We start from the raw sequence: 24,892 nt of genomic DNA, 5'->3' as shown, positions 1-24,892 counted from the left end.
AAGAGGGTAGAGAAGTGGTTGCTTCCTCTTCATTTTGTTGCTTTCCAGGAGCCAACGGTGACATGTTACAGCAAAAGATCAAAGCGTGTTGTCATGGAAAGAAAAAAGATGAAGGGGGAAAATACTGTATCTTGGAGGGGACATAGCTAATTGAGGTGTAGTCCAGAACAGAATGAGTCTTCTCCATTGATCATCATATTTTCTTGAAGTTTTACTAGTATAATTAGTCCCTTTTCTCTCTAGGCTAAAAAAGGAACGGCAAATGACAGTGTAAGGAAAAAACGCTCTCTGTTGGTGAATGCTGGCCTTGCACTAGCACCGGAGGCTTTTCAGGTTGTTCTTGATAGTGAAAACGAGGCTAAAGGTAATTTAAGTTTTCAGTGTTGGCAAAACTAAGATATTCTATCCCCAAAATGACTAACCGATTTGGATTCAATGATCCCTTATTGCAATTAGAAAAATTAAATAATTTCCACGCCAAGTGATTAATTTATGAGAAAGCTCCATTAAAGTGACCTCTCCTTCCCTTAATAATCCATGGCAGCTTCTCACATCTGAATTTGAGCAGCACAACGTGATAATTATGAGAACAGGAACCATTTTCCTGCCTCTGGTCTTCACTTCTGGTGGAGCTATTTTACCACTGAACAAATCAGTTATAGTTAAAAGTAAACATCAAAGTAATAAATCACATTTTCATGAGGTGTACTTTTTTCCTTCGCAGTCATGAACTTAATTTGTGATTTTAATTTAAGATCCTTATGGGCAAAAAGTATTTTCAAAATATTTCACATACATTGTTTATGGTGGTTCAATGCTGCAGGAAAACTGTTCCCTCAAGCCATAAGAAATCCACAGCTTTTCTGCAAACATTTTGTAGACTTTATGTATAAATTAGAGATGAGTTTTAATTAAAGAAAGCTGGTAAAAATGTAGATTTGGAAGACTTGAAAAGTTGCTGTTTTAAATATTTATACCATTTAGCAGAGGATTGCTTGACTTCTGAAATACATCCATGTTTTGTGTTTGTATGCATATGTCAACTTTTCAGTGTTTTGTGGTTACAAAAAAATCTTGTCCTTTGAATTGTTTATTATTTACTTATTTGATTTTATTTCTATGGCTGATACTCTTACCAAAGTGACTCTGGGCAGTGTACAAAATTGAGAAATTAAAGCAATATAAATAACTGTAAAAACGTAACCGCCTAATCTAAACAAAAAATAAATGGCATTTTTGTTACAACAAACCACCTGGGCCTCACTAACTTTTTAGCTCTCATCCCTGGGCAAGCTGCCAGGTTTTAAGTGCTTTCTAAAAGTCAAGAAAGTTTAAGACTTATTGTCAGAGAATGACAATAGGGAAATGGTTAAAATCAGTTCCTATCACCTTAGTTCCCGTGTGCAAATTGTTTAAGGAAAAATGAAGCACATATCTGATGGCCTAGTTATTATTTTGTTCTTGTGTTTCCCTATCTTTGAATATCTCCCATTTTCTAAACTGTTGAAGTGAAACAAAAAAGTAGAAAGTAACATACTGTAATGTAGTATTCCATTACTAATGGTTTAGGTTTCCTAAAACTTTTAAAAAGAGGTTAAGGAATGGAATTTCTGTAATATAAGGATTTGGGGGATAACACAGACCAGGTTCATCGTACATATTTTTAGTTGGGGTTTTCCAAGGCTAGGGAGATCAGTATCAAAGTAGAGATTGTGGTTTTAGCAGACAGAATTCAAAGCCAGATTGCAAACAGATTATGACCATTGGAAGGGAATCTCCACTTCTGAACTCTTGCACTGAGAAGCTTTGCTGGAACTCTTGGCAACCTGTCTGCAAAAAACATGATCTCTACTTTGAGTCCCTGGGCATGTAGTTGTCTAACAACCCCCTCCCTGTGTATTAACATTTATGGAATGTAGGAATAAACATGTAACACTGATATTTCCAACAGCAGCTACAGGTAGTCCTTGACCTACAACCACAATTTTTGTTGCTAAATGAGACAGTTGCTAAGTGAGCTTTTTACGACCTTTCTTTGCCATAGTTGTTAAGTGAATCACTGCAGTTATTAAGTTAGTAACACGCTTATAAAGTGAACCTGGCTTCCCCCTTGATGCTTGTCAGAAGGTCGCAAAAGATGATCACGTGACCCCAGGACCTTGCAATTGTCATAAATATGAGTCAGTTGCCACACATCTGAATTTTGATTATATGACCGTAGAGGTGTTGCAGTGGTTGTAAGTGTGAAAAACTGTCATAAGTCCCTTTTTAAGGACTACCTGTACTGTACTGAAGTTTCTATAGAACTTTTACTTACTAATCCTTGCCCAATACCTCAACTAATTATTGTGAAATAATTGTAGTAGCAATACCATGAATCTAATCCAAACTATATTAATTTTTCTTCCTTCCTATTTAGTTCCCCCAAGTAAACATAAAGATCAAATTAGCTATCTCTGTGCAAAAGCAGAGCATCATGCTAAAAATGTAGAGAAAGCAGATGGACATTTGAAGAGACTAGGACATGAAAATGAAAAAGAAAGGTAATTACGGTTGTAGACAAATATTCAAAAATGAGCTATTTTGTTTTGTTTCTTAAAAACTATTTTATCCTGATAAAACTACCCTCTAGTGTCCACAATTTCTCCTAACATTAAAAATCACTAGAGTGTCAGTAAGTATTGTTCCTTGTTTTTTGATATTTTGGAAAGTTGTAATGTTGAAAAGAAATTGTGTGCAGGGACTTGGAATACTGAGTAGAGGTATTGGAAAGGGAGCAGAAATGGGACCAAATCTATTGTATGGGGAGAAGTCAACAAAAGAAAGATCAATAGACTGGATTCAGCTGTGTCATGGATCCACCACCCTCATCCCCACCCCTCTAAATGCCAGTTCAGAGGAGGAGGGTGAGCCTGCTGAGGAAAACATGGAGCCAAGTATTGGTCAGGATCGGGGCTCAGAGAATGCTAACCTGATGGAGCAGCCTCAGCTGGGTCAATTGGACAAGTGACAGGCTGAGACAGGTGAGCCGCATTTGCAGCAAGTTGGCCAGAAGGCTCTAGGCTAGGACCGGGAACAGCTGCCACTCGTTAGCAATAAGGAGGAGGTGGAGTCCGCACCTCTTCCTAATCCAAGGACAGATAGAGCAGAGAGAAGACAAGCACAACACAGGTCAGCTAGGCTACTCATGAGGAGGCAACCTTGCCTCTCATGGAAGCCTGCATTGTCTACTTAACTCCACTCTTAGAACTTGAATGTTGCTGGAGCACCATGCCCAGTTCTGTGCCTTGTGTGATCGGGCCTTGTATCCTGGCCTGTTTGACTCCTGGCCTACTTTCTTTGACTTCAGTTGTGCCCAATAGATTCGGTTCTCCAGTGACGCTTGCTATATTGAGCTTGGAATCTGCACCTGTACAACGGGTACTTTCCAAGGACCTGTTTGGGGGGTGTTGAATAAACACCTGTAGAACTCTTGCCATGTTGGGGGGGAGAGCGAAATGGGGCAGCACAGGGTGGAAATGCAGAGAAAAAAATTCCCCGGTGCTTCCCTATGGTAGATGCAGTCACATAGTGGCTCAGATCAGTGTCTGACTATACAATTCTAAGTTTCCTTCCTTTCTTCACATGAGGGAAGTATATAAGAGAGTAATAAACACAGCCCACCCATCTTTTCCTGTGCACACAGAGACACAAATGCAAAACATGAAGGCAAAGCAGAAACTTATAGAAGTATATTTATCCTCCTTATTACCCAGGTACCTCCTCTGGTCCCTAATGGTGAAGCGATTAAGGGGGGAAATTCAACACATTATTTAAGAGTTGTATGTTTATATTCATTATCCTCTTAAAATAAAATGAGTTTTCATTTTAAATCGTTGCTACAGAATCCGCCTATGGTCAGAAATAGCAAAAACAGCCCGGAAGCAAAGCGTGTGGGATGTTTGTAGGGCTGCATGTAGGTTCTGCCTCTTGTATGATGATAATCAAGTGATAAAGGTATCAAAACGTAAAAAATGTAAGTCTTGGTATTTGTGTGTAACATAATTTCATAATCACGGCAAATAAATTCTTTTTTTATAGACACAAGTGTTCAGATGTACTTACCTAATTGTGCTGGCAGATCTTTATGTTAAGGTCATGAAGAGCTAAGCAGCAGTAAAACACAAAAAGAGCTGGGGTTATTTTTTTTCATTTTTTGAAGTTATTCATTTACTAGAATTACATGCATGACCTTGCCCTGACTATTTTTTAAAATCATCACTTGGAAATGTTGATGTAATGCTATTAATTACAGTCATTAGTTGTTGCTACAAAGGAAGATGAAATTTTCAATACCACTGCTAATTGACTAATCTTTTAGTCAATGGGATATTGAAGATTAATAGTTTAGTTTGGATGTCAGCAACTTAGATTGCCTTAGAATAGCATTGCTAATATGATCTGGACTACAAAATTCCACATGAATATTAGATTGCAGCGAAGAGATACAATATAGGAAAAACTCTGTGCTCATCTAATTATTGGATTTGCTTTTTCCCTCTTAGTATGTTTTCATTGAAGATGAGACCTGAACAAAATGTTGCAATGCAAGTAGTCCTCAACTTATGACCACATTTGAACCTAAAAATTTCTGTTGATAAGTGAGACATTTGTTAAGTGAGTTTTATGACCTTTCTTGCACAATTGTTAAGTGAATCTCTGCACCTGTTAAGTTAGTAACATGGTTATAAAGTGAATCTGGGTTCCCCCTTGACTTTGCTTGTGACCTCAGAAGGTCACAAAAGGGGATCACATGACCTCAGGACACTGCAATCATCATAAATATGAGTCGGTTGCCAAGCGTCTGAATTCTGATCACATGGACATGGCAATGCTGCAACGGTCGTTAAGTGTGAGAAATGATCATAATTCACTTTTTTCAGTCCCGTTGTAACTTCAAACGGTCACTAAATGAACTGTTGTAAGTCAAGGACTATCTGTATAGCCTACCACCCTAACCAACAGAACAGAACAGATATAGCCTACCACCCCAACCTTAATTCTAAGTTAGCCAATCTTTCACAAAGAATTTCTAAATTGTTTCCCTAAATGATCACACAAAAAGTTGTTAAATTAATGCATTTTATGTCTCTTTTAGTGATGAAGAAGAAAGGTAGTGTATCTACAACACCTGATGAGCCTGAAGTAAATGTATTAAGAGAGTCACCGGTGCCTACTAAAATATTTTCTTTAGAAAGAGATCTACTTAGAACCTTAGCAGAAGTAAGATGTATTAATGCAGAGGTTAGTAAATTATGCAACTATGAGATAGTTTTAAAATCCTGTTGTGCATTTGTTACACGATACTAATCTTCATTACTCTAGCTCAGGGGTGTCAAACTCAAGGCCCGGAAGCCGGAGCTGGCCTGCAGGGTGCTTAGATCTGGCCCATGGAGCCACCCTGGAAACAGCGAAGGATCGGCCCACGATGTCTTTGCCAGTGAAAACAGAGCTCGGGAGGGCCTCATGCAGCACTCCCAGGCCCTGTTTTTGGCTGCAACGGCCTCCTGTAGCCCTCTGCAAGCGAAAACAGAACTCTATTTTCGCTGGCAGAGGGCTGCAGGAGGCCGTTGTGGCCAAAAACAGAGATCGGAAGCCCGTTTTTGCTGGCAGAGGGCTCGAACCATCACAGGTGCCCCCCACATGAGTAATGTCAAGCTGGCCATGCCCACCCTGTCCACGCCCACCAAGGTCAAACACAACCCTGATGCAGCTTTCAATGAAATCAAGTTTGACACCCCTGCTCTAGCTTGTTTACATATGACTGCTTTTTATGGGGAAAGGGCCTCTGAGAAACTCCAGCCAATAGTAAAAATAAATATGGCTATAATGTTTGTCTCCTCTATGCATGTAGTTTTAAAATAAAGGAATTATACCAGTTGGATTTTTTTTATTTCCCTTAACTACTGTTTCATGGGGATCATGTTTTTCAAACTGACTGCTTTGGGCCATAGGAAAATTGAAAGGTTAATATGATCATAAGATGACAATTATATGTTATGCATGTAAGGAAAAATCTTTTCCAGTGTAAAAAACAGAAATATCAAGATTCATATTTTGCTACACCAGCTCTTAGAAGTCCCATTCAGTGTGACCAACAACAGACAATGTGGGGAGTTTATTCATTTATTTTTATTCTGCCCTTATTATTTTTACAAAGAAGTCAAAGTGACCAATATATCCAAACACACCTTCCTCCTCCTATTTTCATCACAACAACCCTGTGAGGTGAATTAGACTAAGAGAGTGTGACTGGGCTGAGGTCACCTAGCTAGCTTTCATGACCATGGTGAGACTTGAACTCATGGCCTCTTGCTTTACTAGCCCTGTGTCTTAACCACTAGTCCAAACTGGAGTTACATACCAATATCTGTAGAATGCAAGTTCCATTACTATGCAGTCTGTATAAGAGCTTTTATATCTCAGTATTTTATTCATACATAATGCATCGGAGAATACAGCTGAAATTAAGCTTCTATTGCACTTTATATTAAGAAACAAAGACTAAAATTCTTATTTTGTCAGGCTTCATTCAAATATAATAGACTAGCTGAATATCCATGGTCCGCTACAAAACTATGTGATCGGGTTTGATAAATTGACACTTACAGCTTGAAAATTAATAAATAGTTATGAACGGCCACTCCTGTTCCCTTCTCTCCCTCAGGCTTGTCCCACAGAAACATCTCCTATCCTATCCCCTTCTCTCCTTCAGCCTTGCCCCACAGAAGTTTAGTTTACTTTAGTTTACTTTATTGTCATTGCACATGGTACAACGAAATTAAATGCCGTCTTCAGTGTACATTATAACTATAAAAATAAAAACACAAACATACATCCTTTACATTCTATATAATTGACATTGAAAACCTGAAAGCCTCCCCTATCCTATCCCCTTCTCTCCCTCAGGCTTGCCCCACAAAAGCCTATCTTATCTTATCCCCCTTCTCTCCCTCAGGCTTGCCCCACAGAAGCCTCCCCTATCCTATCCCCTGCTTGCTGCTGTGAAAGTTAAACTGAAACTCCTCTCCTCTGCTTGTGTTTTGCATTTGGAACAGATTTCTTTTCAAGTGGGGAGAGGGAGTAGAACTCCTTAGCATCAGAGGGCTGTTTGGAAAGTAAAACAGTATTTGCTGTGTGAGCAAGAAGGAAACAGGAAGGAGCCTGGCCATGGCTTAGCTCAACTGTTCTGTAGTAAAGCTGGTTGCTGCTGTAAAAGTAAAACTGAAAGTGAAACTCCTCTCCTGCTTGTGTTTTGCATTTGGAACAGATTTCTTTTCAGATGGGGAGGGGGAGTAGAACTTAGCATCAGAGCACGTTAATCATTATATAGGAAATACTAATGCTCTGGTGGTCATTTCGAAAAATCCTTTCTTAGTGAACACCTAGAAGCCAAGAGGAACATATGTGGCAAATTTCAAGTTTGTAGGCTTTACGGTTCTGGAGATTTTGTGATGATGCGTGAGTGTAATTTTGCTTTTATATACTGTATAGAGATTAATAATAAATAGTCCTTTTTTTAAAACTTCCATTTACATTTTTCAATCAACTTGGTTCCCTGTGATGTGTGAATATGAAGAACTAATTTGTGAAACTCAAGCGTTTAGGATAAAGTGATGGATTTAGATCCTGAAATATTCACCAATGAAAGAAAATAAACCCCGAACCTCCAGAATCAGAATGAATACTGCTGGGAGCTAAGTTAAAATTAATCATGGAAGCTTTTTTTTCCTACCAGTATGAGCAATGAAATTAAGAAGTAAACATCCGGCTTTAGCTTTGCTATGGCACCTGTGCATAATAAGAAAACATAAGAATAAAAATAGTCTATCATAGTGTCTATCACTAAGAACTTTATGCAGTTTTGATCTTTTTATATTCGTGCCTTGATAGTTGTTTTTTTCTCTTGGTGTCTGTATTTAGGCTACAATTCAGTTATTAAGAGCAGAAGGTGTCCAGCTCAATGATTATCCTGTCCTCCCCATAGAACCAAATACACACATTTCAGGATATTCCCAACATTCAACACGAAGTGGAAGAGAATCAGATTGGAATGTATACAGGTTGTTTTGAAGTACTGTTATCTGCTTTGGGGTTTTTTTAAATGCTTTCGAAGAACTAATCTGTTAGTTAGCCTTAGTTTTATATATACAGGTAGTTTTCGATTTATAACAATTTGTTTAGTGACTGCTCAAAGTTACAATGGCATTGAAAAAAATAACTTATGACTGTTTTTCACATGATCGTTGCAGAGTCCCCAATGTCATGCCATCAAAATTCAGATGCTTGGCAATTGGTTCATATTTATGACTGTTGCTGTGTCCTAGGATCATCTAATCACTTTTGTAACTAAGTCAAAGCAAACACTTAACAACCAGATTACTAACTTAACCACTGCAATGATTCACTTAACCACTGTGACAAGAAAAGTCGTAAAACAGGGCAAAACTCCCTTAACAGATGTCTCATTTACCAACAGTCGTAAATCAAGGATTACTTGTAATTGGTATTTTGAATTTTGAACAAGTACATATTTCTTTCAAAATCTAGATCAGTGTTGGCGAACCTTTTTGGCACTGAGTGCCGAATCAGGAGTGCACACGTATGCTGAAAACAGGAAGAGCAGCCGCCCGGTGCGCATAAGCACACTAGAAAAATGATATTCCAGTTTCTGATGCGCACTAGCCACCTGGTCTTCTAATTTCTGGCGTGTATGCTCATGTGAAGACCAGCTGGCCAGTGCACATGCGCTTGGCGGACAATGAAAGAGCAGCTGCCTGGTGTGCATGCGCACGCTGGGAAGGTGATTTTCTGGTTTCCGGTGCGCACATGCGCACCGGCCACCTTGTCTTCCAGTTTCTGGCACACATGCGTGCGTGAAGACCAGCTGGCTGGTGCACCGGAACTCGGAAGAGCAACGGGCAACGGCTCGCGTGCCTGGAGACATGGCTCTGCATGCCACTTCCGGAACGCATGCCATAGGCTCGCCATCATGGATTTAGATATTTAGTACAGGTAATCCTCAACTTTCAACAGTTCATTTAGTGAGTGTTCAAAGTTACAGTGGCACTGAAAAAAATAACCATTTTTCATACTTATGCCCATTTCAGTGAGTTACATACATACAGACCTTGGAGATCCTCCAGTCCATCTACCCCACCCCCAAGCAGGAAACCCCACAGTCTCCCCTTAGTCTTCCCTGCCCCGATGCCTGGAGACTGAAGTCCTATGATCTTTTACTTTCAAAACTTATTTTGTAAGATTACACTATAAAAGAACCTTAGAACAATAAGTAGCAAATTTATTTTAAAATATAGCACCACTATCAAAGACTTGCAGTTTACAGGTAATATAAATGTCAGACTGCGGTGCTATCTCAAAATTAAATGAATTTCCAAACTGCCAATCTTTAAGGAAATCTTTCTTTAATTGAGCTCAGCCACCGGATCATGACTCCGCGCGGACAAGACTGACCTTTTGCCTCCCAATCCTCCCTTTCCGATCCCCAAATCTCTGCTTCACATTGGCTGTCTTCCAAGTCATTCTTCAGACTTCTTTTCCTCGTCATTTCCCAGGAATGTGCCCCCCCCTCATTTCCACGACAACCGGGCTTCAAAGGGATTTATCAGGCAAAAGTTTCAGAGTTTATCTTTCGCTCTCCTCTGCTCTCTCTATGCCAGCGTTGAAAACGCTGACAATAAAAACATTTAAAACATTGATTGTACAGATTTCTATAAAGACAATTTTATAAGGATCACCCAAACATAAATACATAAACAATAAAATAGAAGCTAAATATATTATAATAAAATGATAAATTGTGTGTGCCTTTCTGTAACAGCTCCATCTTCAATAACTTCTATAACATCAACAAAGGGGGGGATAGCCTGTGAATCTTTCCCTACAACTTTGGCCTTGCAACTAAAAAGCAATGATTTCTTGCTTCCTTTCTTCAAACTCCTGAAAATGTCATATCAGTAACAGTTTTGCCCTATTAGATCTACAGTAATCAAAATGTTATTGACTGACCTCTTTATTTGCACGATAGAAGCCAGGTGTCATTGGGAAATGATTTTTTAATGAGATTAATAATATATGAAAGTGGGTGTAATTATGTATGTATGCAAATTTATATTGTGTGTAAATGTAGGAGAACATAATGTTAAATTTTTAAGATCTCCAAAAGACCTCCGTAGCAACAGAAATTCTAAGGCTAGTTTATAGCAATAGTAATAGCACTTAGACTTATATACCACTTCACAGTGCTTTACAGCCCTCGCTAAGAGGTTTACAGAGTCAGCCTATTGCCCCCAACAATCTGGATCCTCAATTTACCGACCTCGGAAGGATGGAAGGCTGAGTCAACCTTGACCCTAGTAAGATTCGAACTGCCAAATTGCAGGTAGCCAGCAGTCAGCAGAAGTAGCCTGCAGTACTGCATTCTAACCACTGCCCACCACGGCTCTATAGAAGAATTGTATGATAATACATTTTTTGAAAATAGTTACGTTTCATAGATGGAAAACATAATTATGTTTCAGATATTTTACTGACCGTACAGTGTACACAATGGGTTGTTTTCTGTTTCTTGTCCTTTTCTTTTTGGCAATTTAATAATTAAAATTTCTACTTGTTAAGCAACTGGATAAACCGCTTATCTCAATATGCTATGGAAAACTTTCTACGAGCTGTCAGAATTGGAGAGGAGTTAAATGAAGCCTGGATCGTACATAACACTGTGGTGTATGTCTTAAATCATAATAAACATCTGATTATTTCGAAACGGCAAAGAGAACTTGTTGAACCCTTTCAAATTCTTTTCAGTGCTGTTAAGAATGTTGGGAACTTTGGGTAAGTTCTACAAGAGTTTTGTTGGGTGTTTGATGTTTATAAGGTTCATAACAAAGTATAACCTTTAATGGCCTTTTGATGTAAGAACATTACAGCATTGGTTTTAGATACGTAACAATGAAATTAACAGGTCAATCTTCTTTACTAAGGCAAGCCTAAAAGTATTTTGAAATAATGCCATTTGTTATTATTGCTGGCTGATGATACTGCGTGTTTCTGCACAATGTAGATCCTGCAGATCTCTCATGCTATATGTTATTTTGTCTGATTGTGTTACAAATACTTCATATATATATATATATATATATATATATATATATATATATATATATATATATATATTCTGCTGACAAACTGCAACTCTGTGTTGCTCTCTGGGAGACTCAGATAGCTATTTCTGCCTTTTAAGGCGTCATCAGTGAGCCACACCCACTTCTCAGATATCCTTCCTGTAAAGGTACAATGTATCTTTTTTCTTTTTCGTAGGCTTTTATGTGCATATTCTTTCTAGCCAGGTTTTACCTACGTAAACTTAGTTGTTCTACAGCCCTAGGTTCTGTGAAGTATATATATGCATAAATAACTTTAGTTCTTCCCCCCCTTTCATTACTGTACATTGCATTGTTTCATTTATGATATTTATATATATTTATATATAATTAAAGATTATTAACATTAAGTTATTTAAATAGCTAAGAGTGTTGAGTATTGAGAAGAGAGGAAGAAAGAAAAATGTTCTATTCTAATTAGTTACAATTTAGGAGTTGAGTTTAGAAGTTGAGCATAAAAAAAATTTTGTTGCATAATAGAAGTTTTGATCTTAAACTGATTACTTAATATTAAAATCTTCAACAGTTTTGAAATCCTCTGTGTGTTTATGAAAGGAAAAAAATAGATAATTGAGCAAAAGTAAAAAGGACTATTGGATTTCTGACTCCCCCTTTTTAGGCACCTGCTAATTTGCAATATTTGTAGACATTTAGGCCTCCTTAGAAGCCAAAGGAATATGTCTTTCTTGCAACATAATACGTGGTTATAATTTTTTCATATTGTCCTTTCTTTCCAATCTGAAATTGGTTACATTCCAGCTGATTACTGTAAGTGCCATGCCTCCATGTAGACAAAATAGCTTTTCACTTTTTATGCTGTACTAGCTTAATAAATAGCAGATACATAAATAGAAAATATTTAAATAATGAATATGGATCTAAACTAAAAATAATTAAACAAAACAATAAAAAATGATATAAAAGAAAGCAGTTGTGAAATGTAAAATTTGTTACTACCGGTTCTGTGGGCATGGCTTGGTGGGTAATGTGACTGGGAGGGTGTGGCCAACTTTTTTTTTTTTTACTTTTAAAACCATTTTTTCTACAACTTCTTCGACAGAAGAGGCTGCAAAAATGCTTTTAAAAGGCTCTGCCGATCAGGCAACTCAGCTGGGATCATCAGAGCTTTTTAAAAGCATTTTTTCTACAACCTTTTCAGCCGAAGAAGTTGTTAAAAAAATGCTTTTAAAAGCTTCTGCCGATCAGGCAACTCAGCTGGGATCGTCAGAGCCTTTTAAAGTCAGTTTTTCTACAACCTCTTCAGCCAAAGAGGTTGTAGAAAAAAATGCTTTTAAAAGCCTCTGACGATCCCAGCTGAGCCGTGTGATCATCAGAGGTGTTTTTTTTAAACTTTTAAAAGCATTTTTTAGGTCGAAGAGGTTGTAGAAAAAGTAATTTTAAAAATTAAAAAAAAGCCTCTGATGATTGCATGGCTCAGCTGGGCATGGTGGGGGGCAGGGATTTTTGCTACCGGTTCTCCGAACCATCCGCCTCCATCGCTACTGGATTGGGCGATCTAGTCCGAACCGGGAGCATTTCACCCCTGAAAGAAAGTATCCAACTACCAATATCAGTGGTGGGATTCAAGTAATTTAACAACCGGTTCTCTGCCCTAATGATTTCTTCCAACAACCAATTTGCCAAACTGTTCAGAAAGTTAACAACCAGTTCTCCCGAAGTGGTGCGAACTGGCTGAATCCCACCACTGACCAATATCCTAGTACTGCTAGTGTACTAACATTAAAAGGAAGGAAGGAAGGAAGGTCTCTACTTCCAACCAGTTTTGTTTAAGTTACTTCTTCTAACACATGGAAATAAAAAAAAATCAGTTCTATATCATACAACAGCAGTAACTGTTAAAAGAAAAAGAAAAATAGGAAGTTTGTTATTTCTCTGATAAGCACAGAGTCTTTGAGAACCACAAAAGATGACCTTTTAAATTTTCATCCCCAAAAGAAAGATAGATTGTTGGATACAATCCTGTTTCTTGCCGAAATATATTCCAAATCAAAATCTTTTCTTAAATTTAGTTCATTGGAAGGCAGATCTGGGTAAATCATTATTTTTGTCTCCAGGATATTTCAAAATGGTAGTTTGTCTTGAAAGTTGTAAAAAGTGGTGTCTGATGCTGAATTTCAAAAACTATTAACTATCTATGAGACATTGCCTTTTGCTGTTAATCTGTAAACGGTGGTAATATTGGTTGACAGTGAGCCAATATCCTGAATACATAATGCTATGTAAATTAACAACAGCTTCTCCTCCAGAGGTAAATTGTTTGATAAGTGGTTTCTGCTAAGCTACTTATGTGATAGTTTAATTTGCCATTTTTAATTATTTATTCTGAAATTGTTCTTTTACAATTTTAAGATTAAATTCTGAGTTCATGAGAAATGCTAGTAATTCTTTTCCTTGCTTCCATATGTTTAACAAATTAAAAAGCTTGAGTTTATACATTTTGCAAGATATCAAAGATGTATGTCAACATCCAGATTTTCTTTATCATTAATTCAAGACAGATTATTTCTTCCAATTGAGATAATAAGCACCAGGGCTCAGTATAGCTCTATATAATCTGGCAGAAAACCATTGCCCCCTTTTCCGTGTCCAGAATTTCAGTTAGATCCATAACAGTAGAGCTGGAATAGAGCTCTTGGCTCAAAATGACTGAGGAGAACCATCTTCATTATTTTACATAGCATACCATTAAAATAATGCTATATCCCAGTTAAAGCAAACTGAGAGTTTGGGCATAAATCATTTACCATTTTGTTATCTATATGAGCAGATTCATCTACAGCAGGGGTGTCAAGCTCAATTTCATTGAGGGCCTTATCAGGGTTGTGTTTGATCTTGGGGGCCAGATAGCATGGCTAGAGTGGGCATGGCCAGCTTGACGTCACTCATGTCAGGGGGAACATGTGGTGCCCTGGGTGGGGCTGGGGGGATCCTCTGTCAGCGAAAACGGGGCTTAGGCTCCGCTTTTGGCCACAACGGCCTCCTGCAGCCCTCTGTCAGTGAAAACAGAGCCAAGAGGGCTGCAAGCAGAGGCATTGCGGGCTGGTCTGTTATTTCCAAGGCGGCCCCTGATCTAAGCACTCCGTTGGCTGGATGTGGCCCACGGGCCTTGAGTTTGACACCCCTGATCTACAGAGTCTGAGCAAGGTTAAGATGAAGTCCAAGCATTTTTAATTCACTATTTTATTTATGAACAGTATTCTAAAATATTGGATAGGTCTTTCTATTTCCGGACTCTTAAGTCTGGAAAAGAAAGGTGAGCTTTCCTGTTTTTTCAATCCCAAATTATTTCCCAGGTTCTAATTAATCACTCAAAAGGAGGAAAATAATTCATATTTCAACCAAAATGCTACTGCTCTTTAATTGCTGTTGAAAAGTGTAATTGCTGTCTATGTCTCTGCATCGAAATGTTTAAATGACTTACACCAGCAAATAGAGTTTACTTGATATCAATAAAGGATGGTTCCTAGATATTTTATCATAGCCAGCTCTCTCTCTTCAGCAGTACTGAGAATTGAGATTATTGGCTACAAAATGAATTGGATTTAGTGTTTGTTCCATTTATTTCTTTAGGATTATAGTTTGTTTATTTACAATATTTGTTCAATTTATATGCCACAGGTGATAACTGATTGTATTGTTATAATGACATACTATACTATGTTTTTTTCTTTTTCCTTGCTTTTTGGTTAAAGCACTTTCTATGTGTGTTTTTCCTATTGATTGAGTGCTCTGAAAGAAAGAGCAGTTTGTTGGAATAATAAGCCAAATAATCTCCTCCACAATTGTTTCTAGCTGTAATATACTATTTTTATTGGAAAATTGTCTATATTCTTTCTACATGATGGAGTTTCTTTTTTTCTTTTTGTATCTACGGGCAGTATATTAGGTCTGTCGAGCGTACATGATGGGGCTGGAATGTTCCTATGATATACAGTAACTGGAAATAGAAATACTATGGAATTGAAGGCTGTACAAATAGTATTCAGAGACTTGTATTCTGAGGATGGATCTACCTAAACAAAATAAATACATACCGTTAGCATATCAATTAGATGTTTGGTATTAATGAATGCATATCTTCATTTGACACAGTAAAGCACTGATTTATAATGTTAACTTTAAACAATTTCTTTTCCTTTTCCTTTGTTTTGTTTTGTTTTGTTTTGTTTCAGGAATAGTACTGTTTTAGTAACATTATGCAATGCTCTGGCAAGAGGGCTGATTCTTCCTTGGATTCCTAGAATGGTTTCCAAAACAGATGAAAAAAAACTTAATGAGGAAGGGCCCACCAAACGTAAAAAGACTGCCTTAAAAGGATATGATAAATCACTCACTGCTCTAATTACACTTGTGGATCCAGCTGGAATCCATGATATTAAAGCAGCTGTAGAGGTATTTTTCTTATCATAGTGCTTTTCTTTATAACAATAAGATATTCATGATTAAACATCTGCTTCAACCTGTGTGGGCAGATTCGGTTAATTACCAGTTCATTAGAGGTTGTTTGCATGAAGTAGCTACAGTGTTAATGCGTGTTCTTTCTTTCCTGGAACGTGTAAGCATTTTTGTTGGAAGCAGGAGAAAGGGCCAAATAAGGAAGATGTTTCTTACAAATCTAAGAATTTGAACTTTGGTTTAAGCCAAGCAAGACTTGAGTGGCTTTGGGTGTTTGGACATTCTTGTGCTGGGAACCTTCCATCATAGGAGTGGCACTGCTTCAGATAGACCTGGTGGGTAATCTGGGAGTCCTGAACTCAAAGAGCAGGTGGCAACCATCACTAGGAGGGATTTTTTTATATCCTCAGATGATGTCCTAGCTGTGCACATTCCTAGACCGGGAGGTCCTGTTCACTGTCACTCATGCCCTCTCATCTGGATTACTGCAATGGCCTCTATGTTGAAGAGCATTCAGAAGCTTCAACTTGGGCAGAATCCAGCAACACATGCATTCAATGGCATTCGTTACTTGGCACATGTAACAACCCTATCCATGAGCTGCATTGGTTGCCAGTATGCTTTAGTATGCAATTCAAGATGTTGGTTGACACCTTTAAAGCCTTTCATGGGTTAGGATCAGGTTACTTGAGGGCCCATGTCTTTTCTCAGTTGTTTCTACCATTCAGTCTGATCAAGCCCAGTGGTTTGCTTAAGGTCCTGCTCAGGGGCGGGTTTCAAAGCCCATCGCTACTGGTTCACTCATAGTCATGTGTTCGTGCATGCATGTGACACTTCTGCGCATGCACAGCCTCCCGCCGTCGTCACTGCTACCAGTTAGCCCAATCTGGGGCCAACCTGTAGCAACCCACCACTGGTCCTGCTGGCTAAAGAATGCCTGTTAATGGACTAAGGAGACATGCCTTTTCTGCCATAGCACCCACCTTATGGAAAATTCACCCTCCAGAGATCAGGATAGCTCCAGCCCTGCTGGACATTCATAAGGTCCTAGAGACCTGATTCTGGGCCCAGACCTGAGGCCCCAAGTGTGTTTAAGGATTCACTTCTTGGTTGTATAAGTGATTTGGGTGGATGTTTCTTGGATGATTTGTATTTAACTTTTGTAATGTTGTCATTGGTTTTATTTTATTTTATTTTAATTCTGTTTGCTAATTGGAGTCACTTGTTGACATTGGTTGCCATATAAATTGGATAGATGGATGGATGGATGAACAAACAAATTAGCAAACAAATAATGTTTTTACTTATTGGCAAACCAATATTATTTAACAGAAGAGCTTTTTATCAGTAAAACAGATGTTCCCTTCTCCATCTCATGCTCCACGAAATTTGTTAATATGCTTCTGCTTTAGGTTTGCTTTTTTTTAAAGATAGCATTTATAAAATAATTTCTTTTAGGTCTGTGAATTTGCTATGCGTTTGCCTAATGGAAGTGCACCCGATGAGCCTGTGCCTATTGCTCTACGTCAACAAGTTATTGCAACTTGGGTAAAGGCCAAACAGTTACTCCAGCAACAAATTGGGAGGTTGCATGGATCTGAGGAGGAGGTACCAGTTCTTTCTATCACAGCGTAAAAAGGCAGCCTTTTGATGGCTGAGAGTCACAGCAGAGAGTCACAGCAGAGAGATGGTAGATGATGATGCAGAATAGAAAGAGGCAGTATTTATTTTCTTTCTCACCCTACTTTCCTAGTTTTCTTTCCTTTTTGCTTGGGTGGGGGGTGGTCTTTGTATTATAAATTACCTTAAGCCTAATATAAGTGCATACACCATGCTTTAGTGTTTCTCGTTTCAGAACCGAAGGAAACTATGATAGGTATTTTTTGACAAGGTGGGTGCCAGAAAGGGGATTTCAGAGATGGAATGCTGCTTGCGGGCATCAAATTATCCTCTAACACCAGGGAGAACCACTTTGAAAAACAGAATTCTAGTCTGGAAATTTCATTTTATATAGATAGATAGTAGACTTTGGGCATGGCTCTATTCTCACAGGGTGTATGACAATTCACCATGGCCAACTCACAGCCAATTTGCCATGGCCAACTCACTGCAGGCCAACTTGCCACAGGACAACTCCCTGCGGGACAAGAGGCCCTCCGCGGGGGAGGGCCTTCTCTGTGGCTGCCCTAGCTCTCTGGAACCAGTTACCTCCTGAGGTCCGGACCATCCCCACCCTATTGGCCTTCCGGAAAGCGGTGAAGACCTGGCTTTTCTGGCAGGCCTGGGCTGTTGATCTCGCTCTTGTGATCCGGCGAGATCCGGCCATGAATGGTGTGAATGAGTTTTAATGTTTTTAATGTTTTTAATTCTTAAATGTTTTTTATAATGATTTTAAATGCGTTGTGAGCTGCCCTGAGTCTTCAGAGAGGGGCGGCATACAAATTGAATTAATACATAATAAATAAATAATAATAAATAAGAGTTACACTAATATCAAAGAAATGGTGAAATAAAATCATTAAAGAAAGGATGCAAAAGAAGGGGCAGAATGAAATGTGAATGGCAGAAATTAAAATAATCTTTATTTATTGTAAATAATTAAATAGAATTGTTAAATTGTCTCACAGTGAGTTGGCCATGACAAGTTGGCCATAAGGATTGGCTGCCAAGAGTTGTCCCATTCTCATTCTTTCACACATACAGTATAAAAAAAGGTAAATGTTTCCCTATCCAGTTGTTTCCAACTCTAGGGTACAGTGCTCAGGTCTGTTTCTTCTCCGAAGGAGACATTTTCTATTGTCATGTGACCAGCATGGCTATATGCCAAAGGTGCACAGAACACTGTTTCCTTCCCATTAAAGTGGTATCTATTAATCTACTCGCATTTGCATGCTTTCGAACTGCTAGTTGGGCAGGACATACTGTACATACACATATATTCCCTGCTAAATATGAACATCAGTGAACTTGAGGATTCCAAACAAGATTATCTCAACTTTTTCCCAATGTGAGCCTTATAACGCCAATTAACTTACTTTTTGGTAAAAATAGCATGCCTTAAACCCTGTTTAATCTTAACATGCCACCCAAAAAACCAAAATAATTTCTTCTATTATAGTAGTACCATACTTACCATGACTCAGGTGCCAAAAATTATTTTAGAAAAGCACAAAAAGATTGCCCATTCCTATAATATAAGGATTATTTTTTTCAGAATTTGAGGCCAAAGTTCTCACAACGGGGAGATGTATTTGTTAATCTTCATTTAGGTATTATCATTTTAAATTGCAATTGAGTTGCATGGTAGATTGTTCTATGAAACATATTAGAGAAGCTAAATTGTGGTTGAGTGTGCCATTAACCTGCAGATTTCTAGAAAAATGTATACTTGTATCAATTTAATATGATGCCTTGTTATCTATTGAATCAGTGATTCTTTCTATGCAGAGTAATGATGATGGGACAAGTCCCATGACAAAGGTTTTTATGGGCCTGGAAATGTATTCGTGCAATGGTTTAAGCCTTATGGACTTCTTACTACCCAATTTGTCTCAGGTATATATATATATATATATATATTTCTTCCGCCCCTTCCTCCTTCTCCTTTATAGAACAGTATTAGTATTAGTAGTAATACTAATACTTTATATATTGGTTAGAAGGCCACATCAAAATCAAAACACAGTGGCATATCCAAAACAATATTTTTTCTTCTATGTATGCATTGTGCCTACGAACAGAATGTACTTAACCAACATTCATGTTAAATATATGAAGGAGAATTATACTTCAGTTTCTCAAATTGCTACTTTACTGTGGTTCAAGTTAACCAAAGCTTTTTTGGAATACGAAGAATAGGGGTGAAGGGTAGGGAAGAAAAATAGATCTGGGTGAAAAGAGCAAAAGATTCCAGACAGATGAATAGTATAAATAGTACAATTAGACCAAGGTTCTAATGAATGTTAGTATCATCAGAACTTTGGTCTGATTGTAGTCACATGCTCGTACAGATGGGAGAGTAGAAAAGGGATGTTTTCCCTTTCTTTTCTTTTTTCTTTTTTCTTTTTTTCTTTTCCATAAAGGGATTAACAACAAAACCTTGAGTTTTCATGACTCAAATAATCAAGAGAGTGGTTTTACATTTTATCAATATTTTGGAAAAAAAATACAGATTTTTTTTTAAATCTGAAAATATTTTATCCTCTTTAAAACTGAAATAAAATTCAAAGGAGATATATTCCAAGTACTACTTACTTGGCTCATCTCTTACATTTGTTTGGTTTATGGTAATTATACCCCGCACCTATATGGGATTGCTAATCATCTGCAACGCAGATTCCCAAACTTGATGCACTAACTGTAGCAATACCATTTTTTTTCCTAAGCCATTCTTTACAAAAAGGTACAAGTCATTATTCTGAAACATTGTAGACTGGATGTGCTAAGTATTAATGTTATCAATTCATGAACATATATTTTATCCACTTACTTGCAGTTGGTAAAAATGGCTCTGGAGTGCAGTTGGTCAGACTCGCTTGTACAGCTTCAGACACTGACCAGACTTATGCATTTTGCACATAATCTCCATGATCATGAACTGGTGATAACATGTTCTCAGAAGATTTTGGAATTGGATAAAATGCCATTTAACATAGATCCAAAGAAAAAAGGAATGTAAGTAGAGAAGTCACCTTTAAATACTGATTTATTTTTTAAAAACCTTGCATAATTCTTGCTTAGAGAGGGGAACAGATATTAAAAAAAAGCTGATCTCATAGCTGCAGGTTTCCATCCAACCCTCAAAAAAAACCTTCACAGTGATCCCTATTTTGTTTTTAACTATAATTAAATAACGTATCCCTACCAGCACTGCCTTGGATTAAGGCTATAAAGTTTCAAGGAATCACAATCAAAATTTGAAGCTAGTTTAAGAACTTGAGTAAGTATGGAATCTAGTTTGCCTTCCCTACCATGTTTGTGGTGATTGTCCTTTAACCCAAGCTCCTGAAATATGGATCTTACAGGAAAGAGTGGGACCATTTTTCACATGATTTGAGGGGGATGCAGCAACCTGCACAACAGAATCTTTGTGTTCTTATTCCCTCTCTTAAAAATGCCTCCTTTCCAAAAGAAAGAAGAATTGTGATGTTCAGCTCAATCATTTTGCCATCATATTTAGTTGATGTGAATTCAGGCTTCTAGATAGGATTCTAGATGGCCAAATGGCCCTCCTAGTTTGCCTAACCAGAGGTAAGAAAGGAGGAATTAATTTATTCTGGTGATGATGTCAGATATAGAAACAAACTCTGATATCTTATGTCCCATTACCAAGCACCTTATTATTAGTTAGAATCTGCCTCATACCAGCTGCAACAGTTCTTTTCTCTGATCTCCACAGTGTTATTTTGATATTTTGCTCTTTAATATTATTTTGTGTGAAATGCTTTGAAGCTTTCAATTAAATTTTTAGCTGGAAAGCATCTCCAGATTTCTATAACTTTTAAAATTCACCTTTAACCCAAGAGGGATTTTTATTCTATCATCTTAATACATCATGAATCTTTCCATTAAAATAGCAGTAATTGGAGGAAAACTTTCTTCAGACTTTTTTAAAGAAAAGAATTAAATAGAGCAATACTGACCTCTAATGGATGCAATTATTATACCATTATATTGATGTACAATAATGCTAAAAGGAGATTTTTGCCAGTTCCACATGGTATATAGTTGTGTAACTTTATCTTAAATATCTTGGCAATATCTTAAAAGGAAAGCAAGATTCAGATTAAAAGTCTGAGTTAGAAGAGACTTTACTGTATAAGTCATCAAGTCCACCTTTCTTCTCAGTGCAGGAATCCAGTAAACCATTCCTGACAACTGGCCATCCAGACCCTGAAAATCTTAATCAAGAAGGAACCTACCACAGTTCTAGGCAGACTCTTCCATCATTTAATATATTAAATATATTACCCTGTTTTCCCCAAAATAAGACATCCCCTGATAATAAGCCCAATCGGACTTTTGAGCACATCGTAATAAGGCGAAGCGCTTATTTCAGGGTTCAAAAAAATATAAGACAGGGTCTTATTTTCGGGAAAACACAGTAATATATTTAATCTTCAAATTCATGTTTTCAGCCTGTTGGTTCTTATCTAGTTTTTTATTTGTTTCGACAGAAAACAGATACACATTTGTCTGTTTTTTTAAAAAAATTGTCTCAGTCTTTTGCAAGCTAACTATGCTTATCTTCTGCATAGGCTTTAGTTTCAGATTCCTTATCATCCTTTAATTCTCCTCCAAACTTGCTGCAGCTTGTTCAGACTCCTTTAGTTGTCCTCTGAACCTGCCACAGTTTCTCCATGCTTCTTTTAAGGTGTATAAGAGTGAAAAACTGTTGTAAGTCACTTTTTTCAGCACCGTTGTAACCAGTGGTGGGATTCAAGTAATTTAACATCCGGTTCTCTGCCCTAATGATTTCTTCCAACAACCAGTTTGCCAAGCTGCTCAGAAAGTTAACAACCGGTTCTCCCGAAGTGGTACGAACCAGCTGAATCCCACCATTGGTTGTAACTAAACAAACCATTGCACATCGAGGATTATCTGTAGTTATCTGAGATTCTTTGTACAAAGAATACACAATACACATGATGACATTAGCTGATAAAATGAGAAGTGGCTTTTACTGCCGATGAATAAATAAAAAAATTCTGCCCCCTTATCCCGCCCAAATGGGAGAATGGAAAGTTTCTATTGTCTGTTTCCTGCAGACCGAAGGACTGCTCTGTTCCGGCAGGATCTTGAAAACTGAGTTATTAGTCTAAAGTTTGCTTTTGACTTCTTCGTCTAGAAATGATTACAGTGCCAGACAAGAAATGCTGAGTATTGCTTCTTGTACTCAAGGGAAGAGTATAATGGAAAACCTGGCTGGCAAAAAACATTTGCGGGTTACAGCATCAAATTCCTTTGTTGAAAGTGCAAGGTATGTTGTGATTTTTTTGGGTGGGTGGGTGGGTAGGACATTTTTATTTATTTTAATGAAATCTGAATATGAACACCTGCAAATGTATAAATCCCAGGCAAATAGCAACTGTATTGAAAGCACAGAAATAAACTAAAAAAATCAGAATCTTCATTAACATTGAGTGATATTGTACTGGTGTCACTCATAAAGAATAGGGTGTCTCTCCTCATTTAACCATCAACAATGAAGTAATATAAATTGTATCAAACTATTTCAGGAGTAGAAACCTTTATTCTTATTTTTTTTTCTTAGTTTCTCTGTCTCTCAACCATTAGCAAGTTGCAGGAGGGATCTCATATTGAATTTTTTAAAAATTAAAGCAAGAGTGCCATAAAACGAGGCCAAACACCGATGTAGTTTGGCATCATTTACCGGTAATGTCTGTTTCTGGATCTTTAATTGACTATGGAAAACAATTTTTTTTAAAGGAGAGATCAGTAGCTTTGTGAAATAGCTCTAGGTTTTATTTTTTAGACTGGTAATAATAAACATTTCCACAATATGTTAATTTTAAAGAAACTGAAATTTTCGCATACTGTAGCACCTAGCAAAGACTCAGAGATAATCCAGGATGAAATTTTATCTCTGACTTTTTGATAACTTGAGATAAAATTAAAACTTTCAACTTTTGATAAAATATAAAATCAGTCAAAAGAAGATTAAATATAAAAATATTAAAAATTGAAACTAAAAATATATTTAGGACATGTGACATGGATAAAGTTTAATAGCTACTTGGCAAGAGGACATAGTTTTAAAATTTTGCATTTTCAGTAGAGAATATTAAAAAATAATTGACTTAGTCAATGCAAAGTTTCCAAAATTGTACATAATTCTCCCATTTCTTCTCTTTTTTCCACAACAACAACCCTGTGAGGTGGGTTGGATTTAGACCAAGTGGCCAGCCGAAAACCACCCAGTTAGCTTTCATACCTAAAGGAAGACTAGAACTCACAATACCCTAGTTTCTAATGCAGCACCTTAACTGTTGCACCAAACATTTTTATTTCAGAAACAGACACAAAGTTAATAACGTTTATTGACAGGAAACAATTAGTTTCAGAAATCTTTGAAGTGCTGTTAAACTAAAACTGCACTTCTGTGTAAAATAATGATAAATGGAGTGCAAGAGATAGGTCACGCCATACATTTTGACATATGGGAAAATATTTATTAATGTAACTTTTTTTTACATTATATTCACCTAAGGGAAACTTATGAAATGAAGAACAGATGGCATAATAAGCATAATAAACTAATCTGTAAGGATGTAGAATCTCCTGAGAATATAAAATAATAATGGGAGTTGATTGTAATTATGGATTACTTAATTTTCTGGGAAGAGAAATATTACCTAATATTATTAAACATTTATTATGGTACTGAAAAAGCAAGAGAAAATGAAAGCTTTACTATTTGTATTGACATTGAGATGTACATGTAAAACATATAAATAATCTTGATAATTGTTGTCAACATCCAATAAACAGCAAGTTCTGAAGGGAACTAAGAAATTGGCTTAAATAAGTATATTATGCTTGTTTACTTTGCTAATCAGGATAATTAAATAATAATTACTAACTTGTTACAACAGAAGCTTTAAACCATTAACCTTACATGTAATTCATTGGAGAGTTTTGGTATTTTATTATGTATAGGAAATACTACATGGGTGTATTCATAACTGTAAAAATATTCTTGGGAGTTTTTTAATGAGTCAGTAGAAAATTATTTAGAAGACAAAAATCTCAGGAATGATTAAATTATTAAAAATTATCTGTTATATGATTTTTATAGATAGATAGATAGATAGATAGATAGATAGATAGATAGATAGATAGGAAAAGAAAAATTAAAAGGTAAACCTTTCCATAATTTTTATTAATGGCTAAGCCCTTTAATTCAAAAAATGCAATATATCCAAGAGGGTAGTTAATCAGAATCATTGCAGTTTCATTATGTATTGCTTACAACCTGCTATAGCAGGTCTGCGGTATTATTATATTTTTCCACTTTCTTAGGTATGCCGGAGAAGCAGGAAATCTTAACCTTGCCATGGTAGCAGCTCGAAATTTCTGGAATGCATGTTTACCTTTCATTGGTTCTTCAGCAGACAGGCAGCATCTCAAAGCACCTACTGAAGTCATTCTCAAGAGCATCATTAAAGCATCAGAGGCCAAAAATAAGCAGGTAAGAAATAATACTTTCCTACTGGATTCATGGCTGATTTGATTTC

General features: G+C 37.0%; 1 protein-coding gene across 1 annotated transcript in view; it reads left to right on the top strand.

The window, feature by feature from the left end:
- Positions 1–24,892, top strand: part of CFAP46 (cilia and flagella associated protein 46) — a 91,920-nt gene that overhangs the window by 18,004 nt on the left and 49,024 nt on the right. Inside the window, exons 13-24 of the mRNA XM_070945866.1 lie at positions 244–364; positions 2,420–2,543; positions 3,885–4,015; positions 5,138–5,283; positions 7,963–8,102; positions 10,678–10,890; positions 15,413–15,632; positions 17,094–17,243; positions 19,083–19,190; positions 20,131–20,309; positions 22,483–22,614; positions 24,678–24,846. Coding sequence (XP_070801967.1) covers positions 244–364; positions 2,420–2,543; positions 3,885–4,015; positions 5,138–5,283; positions 7,963–8,102; positions 10,678–10,890; positions 15,413–15,632; positions 17,094–17,243; positions 19,083–19,190; positions 20,131–20,309; positions 22,483–22,614; positions 24,678–24,846 — 1,833 coding nt within the window. The remainder of the gene's footprint in view (positions 1–243; positions 365–2,419; positions 2,544–3,884; positions 4,016–5,137; positions 5,284–7,962; positions 8,103–10,677; positions 10,891–15,412; positions 15,633–17,093; positions 17,244–19,082; positions 19,191–20,130; positions 20,310–22,482; positions 22,615–24,677; positions 24,847–24,892) is intronic.

The sequence above is a fragment of the Pituophis catenifer genome, unplaced genomic scaffold, assembly GCF_029215685.1.
Source record: "Pituophis catenifer annectens isolate HBS135680 unplaced genomic scaffold, rPitCat1.0.hap2 SCAF_6, whole genome shotgun sequence".
Classification (NCBI taxonomy): Eukaryota; Metazoa; Chordata; class Lepidosauria; order Squamata; family Colubridae; genus Pituophis; species Pituophis catenifer.
The sequence above is the reverse complement of the archived record's forward strand: the minus strand, read 5'-3'. Positions and strand labels throughout refer to the sequence as shown.